Raw genomic sequence first — 17718 nt, 5'->3', positions numbered from 1 at the left:
TGACTATGGGTTGCTTCTTTGAAGACCATGAAATAGTTGTTGATCCACGCATAAATACATAGCCTGAAGTACTTTTTCGATCCTCAATATCCCCTGCATAATCGCTATCTGTGAAACCAAACAAATTTGAATTTTCTCCTTTCTTGTAAAGCAGTCCGAAAGATGCAGTCCCTTTTAAATAGCGCAGAATACGCTTAGCAGCCTGAAGATGTTTTTCAGTGGGACTCTCCATGTATCTACTAACGAGACTAACACCATACATGATGTCTGGCCTTGTTGCTGTTAAGTACATCAGACTCCCCAAAATTTGCTTGTACATGGTGCAGTCTACTTTCTTTCCATCAGGCTCTTCGGTGAGCTTTAATCCAACTTCAGTTGGTGTGGTAACTGGATTGCAGTCCTTCAACTGAAACTTTTCTAAAATCTCTTGCACATATTTCTATTGACAAATAAAAGTACCAGCAGCAAATTGATGTACTTCAATGCCTAAGAAATAGTTCATCAAGCCGAGATCTGTCATCTCAAATTCATTCATCATGGATTGCTTAAATCTCTCCATCAAGGTACCATCATTCCCTATGTAAATGAGATCGTCTACATACAAGCATATTAAAAGTAATTTTCCATCATGACCAGTCTTAATAAACAAAGTATGTTCATAAGGACACATGGTAAAACCTTCCTTTAAAAAATAAGCTTCAATTATATTGTAACAAGCACAAGGAGCTTGTCGTAATCCATATAAAGCCTTCTTTAGTTTGTATACCTTATGCTCACAACCAGACTTCACATATCCAGGTGGTTGGTTGATAAATACCTGTTTGTGAATATCACCATGTAAAAAGGAAGATTTCACATCTAATTGATGAATCGGCCAAGATTTTTGAGTTGCTAATGCAATCACCAACCGAATTGCGTCAAGTCTCGCAACCGGTGCGAACACCTCTTTGCAGTCCACTCTAAATTCTTGCTTGTAACCTTTTGCCACTAGGCATGCTTTGTATTTGTCAACGCCGCCATCCTTGTTCAGCTTAGTCTTTAAATCCATTTGACACCAATAATGTTTTGGCCTTTGGGAAGATTTGTTAATTCCCAAGTGTTATTTTTCTCAATTGCTTCAATTTCATCATTCATTGCTTCTCTCCACCTTTTATGCTTTACTGCCTCATCATAAGTAATTGGATCACTATCCACGAACAAGGCAAAATGAATTAATGGATCTTCACTTCGATCAATTTTGAACACCTGATAATATTGCATCCAAGTTGGCCTTTGTGGATGGTGATGAGGGCATCCACCAGGTGTTGTAGCTATTTCGAAATCAGGCTGATGCATCACTGCTTCAACAGGATCAGTTTTGTTATTGATTAAATTCTGATCTTGGTGTTTCTCCTCAATTTCTTCAAAATCAACAACTATTGGTGCTGCACCCTGAGCTTGATCATTCCAAGGCCAAAACCTTTTTTCATCGAATACTACATCAAGACTAATTATAATTTTCTTGGTTACGGGATCATAGAGTTTGTAAGCTTTTGTTAGATCACTTACTCCAAAAAAACACACTTTTCCCCTTTGTCTTCAAGCTTTTTCCTTTTTTGATCTGGAACATGGGCATATGCTATACACCCAAAAATTTTGAAGTAATCAATCGTTGGCCTCTGTCCACTCCAAGCTTCTTCAGGAGTCATATTCAAAACAGCTAGTGTGGGGCTTCTATTGAAGAGATGGATACTCTAATTTACTGCCTCTGGCCAAAAATTTTTTGGAATGGCGCTTCTTCACAGTAGACTACGAACCATGTTGAGAATAGTTCAATTTTTCCTCTCAGATACACCATTTTGTTGTGGTGTATAGGCTGCTGTAAGTTGCCTATGAATTTCATGCTTCGTGCAAAAATCATTAAATTCAAGAAACATGTACTCACCTTCACGATCAGGATGAAGAACTTTGATAAGATTGCCACTCTCCCTTTCAACAAGACTATTGAAATTCTTAAATGTTTCGAAAGCTTCAGCCTTTTCTTTTAAGAAGTATACCCACACCTTTCTACTAAAATCATCAATGAATGTGATCAGATATCGTTTACCTTCGTTTGAAACCGGTGTGATTGGACTGCAAATATTTGAATGGACTAGCTCAAGTTGCTTATTTGCTCTCTATGCTTTACCTTGTGGAAATTGAGCTCGGTGTTGTTTGCTAACAATATAATTTTCACAAACTCCTGATGAGATTATAATTGAAGGAAGCCTTTCCACCATATTCTTTTTGTGTAGTGTCTGCAAGCCACCGAAATTAAGATGCCCATATCTGAACTGCCAAATCCACGCTTCTTCCTCTAATTTTGCTGTGTAGCAAGTATGAACAGAATCAGGAAGAAATAGAGGAAACATTCTATTCAATGTCATATAAACTTGAACAAGAAAATTCTGCTGCTGATCATAAATCTTGCAAGCTCCACTTTTAAATATAATTGCATACCCCTTCTCAAGTAATTGGCCAGCACTCAAGAGGTTTGATTTCAATTCAGGAACATAAAAAACATCGTTAATGGTCTGCGTTTTACCCTCCGAAGAAACTTGGATAGTTCATTTTCCCATGATTGTAAGGGTAGAGGCATCTCCAAGCTTCATTTGGGTACAGTGGGATTCATCGATTGAAGAAAATGCTTCATTGTTGCCACACATATGGTTGCTACAACCAGTGTCAAGGTACCATAAAGTTGGCGAAGATGCCACTTTCTCTTGACATGCCATTAGGAGTATCTCTCCTTTTTCCTTTTCTACAGCAAAATTCGTTATCTCTACATGTCGTCCGAGATTGATTCTACACTCAGATTTGTAGTGCCCATACTTGTGACATCTAAAACAGTCAATTTTAGACTTGTCGGTTGGCCTGAAACCTGTTGAACGTCGTCCTCGGCCTCTACTTCTCTCATAATCAGAGGAAGAGCCTTCTATTTTCTGATCGTTGGAGTTGCTGCGTTGGTGGAATCCTCGTCCTTTCCCTCTACCACGTTCATGGTTTTTTGGATTGGTTGCTACTATCAATGCTTGTTCCTCTTGGTTTTGACATTGGAGTTTCTGCTCATAAACCAATAACGAACCTTGCAGCTCATCAATTGAGAGTTCTTTAATGTCATTAGCTTCTTCTATAGCGTAGACAACATAATTAAATTTTGGCATCAAGGATTGAAGAATTTTTTTCAACAATGGCGGTATCCTCTGTCTTGTCACCATGGATCCGCATCTTATTGACGATTGCCATCATTCTTGAAAAATAATTTGTGACTGACTCCCCTGAATTCATTCGTAGCGTTTCGAATTTTGGTACTGTAAGGGTAGAGGCATTTCCAAGCTTCACTTGGGTACAGTAAGATTCATCGATTGATGAAAATGCCTTCTTGTTGCCACATATATGGTTGCTACAACCAGTGTCAAGGTACCATAAAGTTGGTGAAGATGTCTCTTTCTCTTGACATGCCATTAGGAGTATCTCTCCTTCTTCCTTTTCTACAGCAAAATTTATTGTCTCCACATGTCATTCGAGATTGGTTCTACACTCAGGTTTATAGTTCCCATACTTATGATATCTAAAACATTCAACTTTAGACTTGTCGGTTGGCCTGAAACTTGTTGAACGTCGTCCTCGGCCTCTACTTCTCGTATAATCAGAAGAAGAGCCTTCTATTTTCTGATCGTTGGAGTTGCTGCGTTGGTGGAATCCTTGTCCTTTCCCTCTACCACGTTCATGGTTTTTTGGATTGATTGCTACCTTCAATGCTTGTTCCTCTTGGTCTTGACGTTGGAGTTTCTGCTCATGAACCAATAACGAACCTTGCAGCTCATCAATTGAGAGTTCTTCAATGTCATTAGCTTCTTCATGGCGCAGACAACATAATTGAATTTTGGCGTCAAGGATCGAAGAATTTTTTCGACAATGGCGGTGTTCTCCATCTTGTCACCATAAATCCGCATCTTATTGACGATTGCCATCATTTTTGAAAAATAATTTGTGACTGACTCCTTTGAATTCATTCGTAGCGTTTTGAGTTCCGTACGAAGAGCTTGTAGCTGCTGCCACTTTGCTCTTGTAGACCCTTGATACTTCCTCTCCATAGAATCCCAATTTTTTTTGGAAGTGTCCTTGCAAAGGATTGTCTCCATGATGGACCTGTCTATTGCTTGAAACAAGTAGTTCTTTGCTTTAAGATCCTTCAGCTTTGCTGCTTCATGAGCTGATCGTTGCACTGGTATCAGAGTTGCTCCTTCCGGTTCAATAATGCCGGAAGAAACAACATCCTAATATTCTTTGGACCTTAGGAATTTCTCCATCAACATGCTCAAATGATCGTAATGACCATCAAAGCGTGGGATTGCTGGTTGAACAAAATTAACCATGACCATTGCTGCTGCTGCAAACTTGCTATTTTAAACTCTCAACTTTTGCTTTCACTCACACTCATAGTTTTGCTAACCAGGCTCTTGATACCACTGTTAAAGAATAAAAAGGAAAAAAACTCATGTTTATTCAACAATTAATCAAGCCTTTATATAAGTTGAAGTACAACTGAAAATCACTAGAAAATAGCAACTAAGCTGATGCTAAATCCCTAAAAAATAGGAACTGATCAGATACTCCTAAACAACATTTGACTATACTCAAATTATTCAAAATAACGTCTAACATTGCCAATAAAATTGGATATACATGGATGTCGATGAAGATTAATCTCTTTTCCTTGATATTCTTTTCCATGAAGCTTTGGTTTATGCTATAGGGCACTACAACAATCTTGTATCTTTCGATGTTAATGGTGTAGGAGATGATGAAAGTTCAAAGCCACCAAAATTGAACACACTCATGCCAAAAATTCAAAGGCTTGAGAATTATTCACATATAGCATTTCTTATTAGGTCCTTTATGGGAAATTTATACTCCATTCACAAACATTTAAAATTTGAAGAGGGTGGTGAAAGAAGTGTTCATTCTACAAAAAAATTCACAGTTTTCAAGCTAATTTTAGACGATGAAAATAGTATATATTTAGAAAAGAAAGAGGTAGAGAGTATAGATGGAGATATAGTCTTTGTGAGAGATAATAGGACATTAGCAGTTTCAGCTTGGGATTTTCCTAAAAGCCAGCCTAATTCTATATATTTCACGGATGGTTTTATTGAAAACGGATACATATGAGCCATTTGGTCCTCGAGATATTGGTATTTTTCATTTGAAAGATGGAAGCTTGGAAAAATATTATCAGTTCAAGTCCTCACATAAAGATCTTCCTCCTTACATTTGGATCTCGCCATCAAAAGAGTATACTTGTTGGTGTTAAGAAGAAAATGCAAGCAAGATTAGCTGAAACTTGAGCAACAAGGCTCGAGACTTGCAGAAAAAACAAACAGAATTCAAGACAAAATAAGCTTCTAAGAACTGAAAAATGAAAGCTAAAGAGAAAGAGTATTGAATGAACAACACTTGAATGAATTTTCATTGAGATTGAACAATAGCTTAAAGCCAATACAAATACCAGACATGAGCTCGTCAGCATAAACAAATCAGCACCTAAAATACTACCTAACTCCACTAATTACATTCTAACTTACAAAACCTTACTTGCACACATAGTCAAGCTTATTTTTCATCTTATCAGCACCTAAACATCAAGTACAACTTGTTTTAGTTTTCAAATTAGTTACAAAATATCAATTCAAAAGTAACAAAACAAAAACAGTAGCTCGATCTTCTGCTGCAACTTTACTGGCTTGAACTGGTTTTAGTGCAACTAGACAATATGCTGGCCAACTTCAACACTCCTCATTGGCTTGCATGCTGCAAACTCCCAAACTCATTCTCAAGTGCTCAAACTTTGATACACTAAGGGGCTTAGTCAAAATGTCAGTAAGTTGATCCTCTGAATTGCAATGAATCAGTTTCACTTCCTGTGCTTGCTCCATTTCTCTGACAACATGAAACTTAATGTTGAAGTACTTTGTCCTTCCATGGAACACTGGATTCTTTGCAATTGCAATAGCAGACTGGTTGTCACAAAAGATCTTTGTTGCTTCTCTTTTGTGCACATTTAAATTTTCCATATTTTTCTTAGCCAAATGGCTTGGTTGACAGCACTTGCTGCTGCTACATACTCAGCTTCAACAGTAGATTGTGCAACTATTGTTTGCTTCTTTGAGTTCCAGCAAAAAATGGCTGAACCAAGGGTAAACAAATACCCTGAGGTGCTTTTCATGTCATCTATGGACCAGCCCAGTCACTATCAGCATATCCAACCAATTTCAAGCTTTTAGCTTTGCTATACATCATTCCATAACTCAGGGTGCCCTTGATATACCTGAGCACCCTTTTTGCAGCTTGAAAATGCTTCTTATTGCAACAATGCATAAACCTTGAGAGTAAACTTACATCAAACATAATGTCTGGCCTAGTGGCAGTCAAGTATAGCAAACAACCAACTAAGCTCTTATAAACTGATCCACTAATTTGCTCAAAATTGCCTTGGCTCGATAGTTTTTCTCCCATGGCAACTAGAGTGCTTGTTTTCTTGTTGTTCTGCATGGAGAATTTGGTCAGAATTTTGGAAGCAAAGGCTTTCTGACTTAGGAATATTCCATTTTGTGTTTGTGTCACCTCCATGCCAAAAAAATAAGTTATCATTCCTAGATCAAACATCTCAAACATCTACTGCATCTTGACTTTGAAATCGATCAGTATTGCTTGGTCTCCTCCTATCACCAACAAGTCATCAATATACAAGGATACAATGAGCTGAGTTTGCACCCCTTCCTTCTTAACATACAATGTTGGCTTACTAATTCTCCTTTCAAATCCTAAACTGACCAAGTACCTATCAATCCTGGTATACCAAGCCCTTGGTGCCTGTTTCAAGCCATACAAGGCTTTCTTCAATCTGTAAACCATGTTTTCTTTACCAGCCACTTTGAAACCTTGAGGTTGTTCAACATAGATCTCTTCTTCAAGAAATCCATTGAGGAAGGCTAAATTCACATCGAGCTGGTGAATTTTCCACTGTATTTGTGCTGCTAAGGCAACTAGTAGCCTGATGGTGTCAAGCCTGGCCACTGGTGCAAAGGTCTTTAGATAGTCTATGCCATACTTTTGGCTAAACCCCTTCACAACTAGCCGTGCTTTCAACTTTTTCAAACTTCCATCAGCATTATGTTTGACTCGATAGACCCATTTGGCCTTTCTGTTGGCTGGTCTTTCAACTAGTTCCCAAGTCTAATTCTTCACAATCATACTGATTTCATCAGCCATTGCCTGTTTTCACCCTTGCTGAGCTTCAGCCTCTTCAAAGCAGCTTGGTTCCACTATGGCTACTTGAGCTCTTTCATAAATCTCAACCAATGGTCTAGTGCCCCTCACTGGTTCATCATCAATGTCTATTTCAGGACCATTCTGATCGGATACAGTCTGATCTACACAAGGTCTTCAGAAACTACCTCTGGTTCTTTCTTCTCCTAGTTCCACCTTGACATCTCATCAAATACCATATCTCTACTCACAATCACCTTGTTTGCTGAAGGATCCAAGATCCTATACCCCTTTTTGATTGTCCTATAGCCCCCCAGTATGCCAAGTTAAGCCCTTTTTGACAGTTTTTCCCTTTTCACTGCTAGGACATGTACATAGCATATGTAACCAAAGATCCTCAAGTGAGCCAGTGATGGTTTGAACCTAAACCGGGCCTCAAATGGATTTTTGTGAGCCAAACCCTTGGTTGGGAGTCTATTTTGGATATATACAGCAGTGTTAACTGCCTCTGCCCACAAGGTTTTGGGAAAATTCTTCTCAAACATCAAGCACTTGGCCATATCCATCAAGCTTCTATTCTTTCTTTCATTAACGCCATTCTGTTGAGGAGTATCTATGTTGGTGAGCTGGTGTTTGATGCCTGCTTCATCATAAAAGGCTTGAAACTGAGTCGAGGTGTACTCAGTTCCATTATCAAACCTTAGGGTCTTGAGCTTGCAGCCTGTTTCAGTTTCTACAACAGCCTTGAACTTTCAGAACACTAAGGCCACCTCTAAGTTGTGCTTCAAAAAATAAATCCAGCAAAATTTCGAGTGATCATCAATAAACAGAATGAAATACCTACTGTCATTCAGTGCCTAAGTCTTCATGGGGCCATACACATCAGTGTGCACAAGCTGCAGCCTTTCTGAGGCTCTCCAGGCCTTGTTTGAAGGAAATGACAGCCTGGCCTGCTTTCTTAGCTAACATACTTCACAAACTTCGTCCTTTTCAACTGAGTTGATGAAGTTATCAACCAGATCTTCTTTGGTTAGCTGGTCCATCGATCTGTAGTTGGATATGTAGGTTGAGTCTGGGTCATTTGTCCAGTCAACAACAAAACTTTTATCAGCCATGGTGACTGACATGAGCTTGGATCTGCTTGGATCACTGATTTGGCACTCATTGCCTTTGAACACAACATAATAGACTTTCCTTTGTAGCTGAGCTATGCTGAGCAAATTTCTGTCATTCTCAGGCACCAACAACACATTTGAAACAAGCTTGTTACCCGTGGGAGTGCTTATCAGCACATCCTTTTTCCTTCTGCCTTGATGAAGTGACCATTACCTGCTTTCACCTTTGTTTTAAAGCTTCTATCAATTGACTTGAAGATGGCAGCATCTGGTGTCATATTGTTGGTGCAACCACTGTCTATGAGCCTTCCCTTTATGGCCTTTTCTTTGGTGGATGAGCATGAAACTGTACAAACTTGCTCTTCATGGTTACTGCCTTCTTCTGCTACTCGAGATTTAGCCTTTGGCTGTTGTGGTTGATTCTGTCTTGGTCTGCCTTTACTTCTGTAAACCTTTTCAACATGACCCATCCTTTTGTACTGTTGGCACTGCACATCTGGTCTAAACCAGCAATTGACTTCTGAATGACCAGATCTTTTGCAATGCCTGCAGAGTTGATCCATTCTTCTTGCAGCATCTGACTTTGGCTTGTCTCTCCAAGTCCTTTTGCCTTTGTAGGCAGAGGTGCTTGAGGCAAGTTTGATTTTTGCTTGGAAGACACCTTATTGGTGCTCCTCAAGCCTGCTGGCTTTTCTTTGCTCTTGTGCATAAAGAGCATTGATCAGCTCTGTCAATGAGATGCTGGTTAGGTCCCTTGAGTCTTCGAGGGATGATATTTCTGCCTCATAGCTCTCAGGTAAGGTAGAAATCACCTTCTCCACTATTCTTGCTTCACTAAATTATTCTCCAAGAAACCTTATGTTGTTCACCACAGCCATAATCCTATATGAATACTGCTTGACTGTTTCCTCCTCCTTCATCTTCAAGTTCTTGAAATCTCTTCTCAAATTCAAAAGCTGTTGCTGCCTTATTCTCTCAATTCCTTGGAACTCCTCTTTTAGTTTGTCCTAGGCCTGCTTTGGTGTCTCATAGGCCATGATTCTTGTAAAGATCACATCTGACACACAGTTTTGAATGCAGGACATGGCCTTGTGCCTCTTGGTCCTTTCATCAGCATGCTGACTGATCTAAACCACAGTTGGATTGGATCTAAGTGGTGCATGTTCAAAATTTGAGTTGACCACCTCCCACAGATCGAATGCCTGCAGATAGGTCTTCATTTTGACCACCCATATGTGATAACCCTTTCTATTGAAGACTGATGGTGCAGCTGGCGAGAAGCTTGATGAAGCCATGGTTTTAAGTGTTGAACTATAACAGGTCCACTGAGATTATAGCTCTAATACCAAGTATTGGTGTTAAGAAAAAAATGCAAGCAAGATCAGCTGAAACTTAAGCAACAAGGCTCGAGACTTGCAGAAGAAACAAACAGAATTCAAGACAAAATTAAGCTTCTAAGAACTGAAAAATGAAAGCTAAAGAGAGAGAGTATTGGATGAACAACACTTGAATGAATTTTCATTGAGATTGAACAATGGCTTAAAACCAATACAAATACCAGACATGAGTTGGTTAGCATAAACAAATCAGCACCTAAAACACTACCTAACTCCACTAATTACATTCTAACTTACAAAACCTTACTTGCACACATAGTCAAGCTGATTTTTCATCTTATCAGCACCTAAACATCAAGTACAACTTGTTTTTGTTTTCAACTAAGTTACAAAATATCAATTCAAAAGTAACAAAACAAAAAGCAGTAGCTTGATCTTCTGCTGCAACTTCACTGGCTTGAATTGTTTCTGGTGTAACTAGGCAGCATGCTGGCCAACTTCAATAATAATTAGAGTTTAGGATTGATGTTTTACTTTATTGTTATCATCCTCTTTACAAATTTTTTCATTTTTAAATTTTACTCAATTATTATACAATTGTTTTATGTATTTGCTAATATTAAGTTTAATCAATTTGTTTTATTTATAAAAATATTAATTAGAACGAGAATAACTGTTACAAAAGCAAATAACTATTATAGAACTTACAATTGATTTCAACTTTTAAAGGTGGAAGACTATTAACATCCTAATTTAAGTGGAATTATAACACTTGAACTATTTCGAAGAAGGAAGACTATTGACATCATCTCATGATTTCTCTTTGTGAGGCTTTTTGCTTTTCAGAAGTTATTAAAAATCCTGGAATCAAGAACAGAGCCTAACTTTGTCGAGTTTCTGACTATTAATTGTTTTGAGTATCTCAAAGAAAACTGCCCATCACTGCAGTCAGAGCTACTTAAGACCGTTGGAGGATGTGAGGAAGAATTTAGTGGTGGGAGAAAAAGGCAAAGTGTGTGGGCACAGTTTTCTGATGGTGGTGGCGATGGTGAGGAGGGTCCAAGGCAAGAGGAATGATGTCGCCGCTGCCGCTGATGGAAACATGTTGGTACATTTGCCTTGGCCTCTTTTTATGAATGTTTCTTTTTTCTTTTAATGTCTGTGACTAAGTTAACTTTGCAATGTAATTATGTTGGGTACATGCTGGTATAGTGCATGAAATACAATATAATTTTCTTTTTAGGTTTGTTTAAAAAAAACCATCTTAAAGAAGAAAACAAAAATCCGTTGAAAATCATGTTTACCAGCCATAAACTATTATACTGTATTTCGAAGAAGGAGCAAGCTTCTACTGTTCATAGTTTGTGGAACTAATTTAACTATCTTGTTAAAGGAAAAAGTATTGGGAATTCTGATCCACATTGGGAATATCTACCTAAACTATCTTTTTACTTTTCAATTTGGTGCTGTTAGCAAATATTGGCAATCAATGCTTAAACCAGTGCAGGACATGTATTTAACAGAGCAGAGATGGAGTTACCCAAAACAATCAATGCGACAGACACGTATAAATGGCATCATTTCTGGTTTTATTTGGGTTTTTATCCTACTTTATACCATCGTGCATTGAACACATTAACCTGATTTTTTTATTTCTCAATATATTTATCAGAGTAAACTCAATAATTAATTCTCCGCATTCTGTAAGCCCATTAATGGGTAGATGCTGGCTACGATTTTTAAAATTGATCCATATTCAGGGTGAGGATCGAACCCTCGACCACTGGTTAAGGTAGGAGACGCCCTTACCATCTCACCGAACTCCCGTGAATAACCTATACTTTAAGTACAAGCACAACATTGCGACATCCTCCGCCGAGCTGCTGAAGCTGGAGGCCTCGTAGTAGATGCAATGAATAACACCACATTAGATGGTTCCAGAGGAAATTCTTCTTCAGTTCCATTTATGGTTGTGGAAGCCCATGTATAGATTTAAGGCAAGTCAACTCTGAGCTAGCTGTAGCAGCAAAACATGCTGACTGGGTACATGTTTAATTCAGATAATACCTTTTCACCGCCTTGCCTTTTATTCCTTCTCCTGTTTTGAGAATTAGGAAATGGCTAAAGAAAATAAAGACGAAACCATGCATTTTTTGCCATGCAGGTTATCTTAGAAGGGATGGGAAGGGCTCTTCACACCAATTTCAGTGCTCGGTTTAAATGTGAAGCTCTCAAGGTATGTATAGTTTTAAATAGGTGGCCTAACAGGTTTCCTTAACTTGATATTTGAAGTCGAAATAATCTTTTTTTTGTAGCTTACAGTGGTGAAAAAATAGAGGTTGGCTATAAAAACGATTAAAGGGAAGATATATGATTGTGTTTGCAGATATGAACCTACCACTTGATTTTTTTATATTAACTACTTAAGAGCTTTTGCAAGAAAATTTTAAAAAATAAATGATAAAAACTCCTGGAATGGAAATGGAGCAATGGGAGTCCACAGCATTTTAGCTTATACCATTCATTTGTCAGCTTTTAAGTTTATACTTTTGTTGCAGACAGTGTTGTTCGACAGTTACCGGCAACTATAATATAATCATGAGAAAATATGGCTGTAGATATCAATTCCATATACTTCAAGTTATGGTGAATCTAATTTTTTTAAAGATTAGGTTGAATTTGTAAGATTACTCGTATAAGGGCTTAAGTTTTTAAAATGATGGTAATTGAGTTAGATTTTATTTGAAAAAAATAAAAACATAAGCTGAAATTTGATATATACCATTTGCAGGGCCTTTATTTGATTACCAATTTGAATAACATTTTCTCTATACACAATGAATTATAGAAAAAGATTATCATAAATCAGACTAAACCCCTTTTCCCAATAATATCATCAATTCTTTTCGAGTTTAATATATCATAACATTTTTTGTGCAACAACTTACTTCAAAATCATTCATCAGTTGTTTTGCATGGTACAAGGTTTTCCCAAATGTTTTATGCTTCCCCTAGTCTACAATGCAACAACTTATCTTTTATTGATCCTTAATAAATGAAAAAAGGCATGTCTAATTCAAAAAATAAATAAGCAACGATCAGGAAGCAATAATCCCTTTTCTTTCTTCCTAGTGTCATGGGTTACGCTTGGGAGCTCACAACCATGACGAACTCGTACGATCCATCGCATTCAAGGGAGGTCATTTGGCCCAATTGGATTGGTCCATTGCCTGGAGAAATTAAAAGCCTATCTTTGGAGCTTGGCAAATAAGGAAAGTGATTTTCTAAATATATGCTTGACAAATATGGAAGGTGATCTTTAGAGATATGTGATCTTAGATATTAATGTAATCTTTAGAAGATACGATTATGTAATCTTAGAGATTTGATATTTAGATAGCTTTTAATTGTAGCCATTGATGTACATTGATTTAGACCGTTGATTTTGGAGAGCCTCAGCTATAAATAGAAGCATTCATTCAAACTTTTCTCTCAGGTGTTCTTGCTTTTCTGTAGCTTTTGTTAATCTTTCAAGGATCGTTCTTATTTTGTTCATCTACTGTTCTTCATTGGTGCCTTAAAGGAATTCTGTTGAATCCTCAATTGTTGCAAGTACGAAGGAACTGCTTAAGGTCGCACAGATCGCGTAGGAAAAATCTGAGTCCGTGATAGTTGGTATCAGAGCCAAAGTACAAAGGCACCGTTGAAAGATGTCAAAAGAAGTTGCTGAGAATATTGAGGGAATGGAGACCCGTGAGAGGGCTAGGAAAGCTAGCCGCTCGAGGGACATACTATCAGCTTTAGAAGATTGTGTTGTCACTCTCGAGGATTTCGTGGGGGATATCAAGGAGAGGATTGATAATGTCGATGATAGGCTCCATGATGGATTGCAGTCCATGCAGGAGTAGCTCAAAGTGTATGTGTTGGATAATGTTGAATAGTTGACTGGTAGGGAGATGCCATTGAGGCTATGGTGATGGCCTTGAAAGAGGAGATTGCGGAGCTCAAGGGGGAACTCATAATCTACAAGGCTGCCTTAGGCAATAGAGGGTTAGCTGCTGTCGCAAATAAGCCCAATATTGATGTACCCAAGCCCAAGGAGTTTAAGGGATCAAGGTCTACAAGAGATGTGGACAACTTTCTGTGGGGAATCGAGCAATACTTCCGTGCCAAAGGCATCACGAAGGATGTCACTAAGGTAACTACTGTTGCTATGTATTTATTTGACGTTGTGTTATTGCGGTGGTGTCATAGGTCCACCGATGTGAGATGTGGTGGAACCGAAATTAGAACTTGGGAGGAGTTTCGATGTGAGTTCAAAGCACAGTTTTACCTAGAGTATGCCGAGGATGAGGTTCGGGCAAAGTTACGTCGGCTTACGCAACAAGGCACTTTGAGGGAGTATGTGCAGGAGTTTCACGAACTCATGCTTCAAATCTCAAATATGGGTGAGAAAGAAGCATTTTTTTCCTTCATGGATGGGTTAAAACCGTGGGCGAAGCAAGAGCTGCAACGCCGAGGAGTTCAAGAGCTTACCAATAGCTTACAATTGAAGGAACTTTTGGATACGAGATTCATTAGACCATCTAAATCCCCATTCGGCGCGCCAGTGTTGTTTCAAAAGAAACATGATGGGTCTTTGAAAATGTGCATCGATTATCAGGCTTTAAACAAGATCACTGTGAAGAATAGGTACCCTATTCCTCTTATTGCAGCGCCGAGGAGTTCAAGAGCTTACCAATAGCTTACAATTGAAGGAACTTTTGGATGCGAGATTCATTAGACCATCTAAATCCCCATACGGTGCGCCAGTGCTATTTCAAAAGAAACATGATGGGTCCTTGAGAATGTGCATCGATTATCAGGCTTTAAACAAGATCATTGTGAAGAATAAGTACCATATTCCTCTTATTACAGATTTGTTCGATCAACTTGGTAGTGCAAGATGGTTTACCAAGTTGGATTTGAGATTAGGGTACCATCAAGTTTGGATAGCAGAGGGGGATGAGCCAAAGACAGCTTATGTGACACGGTATGGCTCGTATGAGTTCCTTGTGATGCCTTTCGGCCTCACAAATGCCCCAACTACATTCTGCACCCTAATGAATAAGGTGTATAGCAAGTCTCTCGAGGAGCACGTGGGACACTTGAGGGAGGTGTTCTAAACTTTGAGGGAATATGAGTTGTTCGTTAAGGAGGAGAAGTGCTCATTTTCCCACCAAGAGGTGTCATTCCTAGGCCACATTTTGGGAGGGGGTAAGATCCAAATGGATAAAAGCAAGGTTCGAGCCATTTCTGAGTGGGAGGCTCCAACCAAGGTGACGAAGTTGAGATCTTTCCTTGGGTTGGTAAATTACTATCGACGCTTTATCAAAGCTACTCTAGAATTACCACACCCTTGATGGACATGTTGAAAAAGGGGAAGGCATGGGATTGAAATCCGAAATTTGAGAGGGCCTTTAATCAATTGAAGCAAGAAATGACGAGGGAACCCGTGCTTGCCTTGTCAAATTTTTTGAAGCCTTATGAAGTACGCACGGATGTAACAGATTATTCTTTCGGGGGAGTACTGATGCAAGATGGACATCTAATTACTTTCGAGAGTCGAAAGCTTAATGAGACGGAGCGAAGATATAAGGTCCAAGAGAAGGAGATGACTGTGGTGGTACACTGCTTGCGCACATGGAGACATTATTTATTGGGTTCCACGTTCGTGGTCCTTACTGATAATGTTGCCAACAGTTATTTTCTAACCCAGAAAAAGTTGTCTCCCAAACAGGCTCGTTGGCAGGTTTTCCTAGCTGAGTTTGACTTCACAATGGTGTATAAGCTGGGGAGTGCCAACATTGTGGCTGGCGCACTTAGCCAAAAGATGGAGTTTGCGGCAGTTAGCCAACCTGATGGTTCCTTATTGGAACGCATTCGAGAGGGATTGTCCCATGATCCCATAGCCAAAAATTTGACTGAGCTGGCCAATGAGGGAAAAACGAGGAGCTTTTGGCTTGATGGGGAATTGCTATACACCCATGGGCGTCGCCTCTATGTGCCCCATTATGGAAAGCTACGTAAGGAAGTCATGAAAGAGTGCCATGACTCGAGATGGACGGGCCACCCAGTGATGCACTGTACTTTGGCCCTTTTGGAGGAACGTTACTATTGGCTTCATATGAGTGGTGATGTGGAAACTTATGTGAAAACTTGTCTAATTTTCCAACAAGACAAGGTCGAGTTAAAGACCCCAACCGGTTTGCTTCAACCCTTGCCCATTCCGTAAAGACCATGGGAGAGTTTATCCATGGATTTTATTGTTTGTTTGCCTAAGTCTGATGGGTTTGCGAGTATTCTTGTTGTGGTGGATAGGTTTTCGAGGTACGCGATGTTCATTCTGGCCACCAAGGAATGCCCTGCTGATGTGGCAGCTCATTTTTTCCTTAGAGACGTGGTGAAATATTAGGGAGTGCCACAGTCTATTGTCAGTGATCGAGATGGGCGATTTACAAGTCGGTTCTGCACGGAGTTGTCCAAGTCAATGGGCTTATATTTGAACTTTTCCATGAGTATGCATGCACAAACCGTTGGGCAAACTGAACGAGTAAATGCATTGTTGGAGACATATCTGCGACATTATGTGAGTGCCATACAAAGGGATTGGCCAAAGTTATTGGATGTGGCTACGAAGTGGGGCAATGAATCAAAGTTCGTTCGATATAGTGACGAGCCAACAGCCACTCACACCCAACGCTGTTGTGACCCATTATACAGGACCAAATCCACGAATTTATCAATTTGCAAAGGATTGGCAAGAAAAGAATGACTTGGCTAGAGCTTGTTTACACAAGGCAAGTAAGCGCAACAAGAAGTGGGCCGATCAGAACCGAAGAGATGAGCAATTTCAAGTGGGTGACTCAGTCCTTGCCAAACTACACTTGATTTTGTGATATATGGGCTTCCACAAAGGGCTCATACAAAGGTATGAGGGGCCGTTTACAGTTGTGAAGAGAGTGGGCAAGGTCACCTACAAGCTTGAGTTGCCACCAAAACTTAAAGTCCACCTAGTGTTCCATGTAAGCATGCTTAAGCCATTTCATGGGGACTAAGAAGATTTGAATCGGAACAAGTCTGCTGATTACCTATACAGATTAAACAGAGAAAGGGTGAGTTTTTGCAAACTCAATGTGTAATCCGTACAGAAAACATGCATACAGATAATCAACAGAATTCAGTTAGATATAGTCTGGGGCCTGTGCCCATCACAGAACCAGTTTGGGCCTTAGCCCATTCAGATATAGTCTCAGAAATACATTAGGGCCTTAGCCCATATCCGTTGCAGAATGCAGTTACAATAAATCAGAATCCTACCAACCAGCCTCTACGCACCATCTCCATCCAACCCTACACACCATGCTATATCGAAATGCAGCACATAATCAGAAGGTTGCAGCTAAGCTGCCAAGTAAAAGGCTTAATAGCCTTTCAGACACTTCCTCCAAATATCATCAAACTACCTCGATGCAATGCAACATACAAAATATGTCATGCCATTATGCAATTAATGGTACATACATTCAGATATCATAATTCATGGTCGGTATAGAAATCAGATAGACAGATCACACATTTAGGGGTCTAAGTAAAGCTTACCGACCCTACAGTATGTCCACAGTCGACTTGGGTGACCCGTGCAACCTTACAAAACTTTTCAAAAAAATGGGCTCACATGCTCATGTGGCCCACTCGGCCCAAATTGGCCTTGGCCATGTGATCCATTTTTAATGTAACCTGTGCTAGTTAATTATTCATATATGTTTTCACTATTTACTTATATGTTCTTTCAAAGCTGTATAATTGAGTCACTGTTACTAAATTATTTATATCTTGAGCTAAAGAATTCTGAATTAAGATCCGCTTGATGAATTTTAAACTAGACTCAAATATGTGTCTACCATAAAATTTATAGAATTCTTGGTTCAGCCAAT

The 17718-nt window shown here is 39.2% G+C and overlaps 1 protein-coding gene across 1 annotated transcript; it reads left to right on the top strand.

Annotated features, from left to right (window-relative positions):
• Positions 1-13712: 13712 nt before the first annotated feature.
• Positions 13713-14907, top strand: LOC121224984 (uncharacterized). The gene is made up of 2 exons (XM_041108644.1): positions 13713-14434; positions 14526-14907. Exons 1-2 carry the CDS (start codon positions 13713-13715, stop codon positions 14905-14907), a joined length of 1104 nt encoding a protein of 367 aa, XP_040964578.1.
• The last annotated feature ends 2811 nt before the right edge of the window (positions 14908-17718 follow it).

The sequence above is a fragment of the Gossypium hirsutum genome, chromosome D13, assembly GCF_007990345.1.
Source record: "Gossypium hirsutum isolate 1008001.06 chromosome D13, Gossypium_hirsutum_v2.1, whole genome shotgun sequence".
Lineage (NCBI taxonomy): Eukaryota > Viridiplantae > Streptophyta > Magnoliopsida > Malvales > Malvaceae > Gossypium > Gossypium hirsutum.
This window is presented reverse-complemented; position numbering and strand designations above follow the sequence as displayed.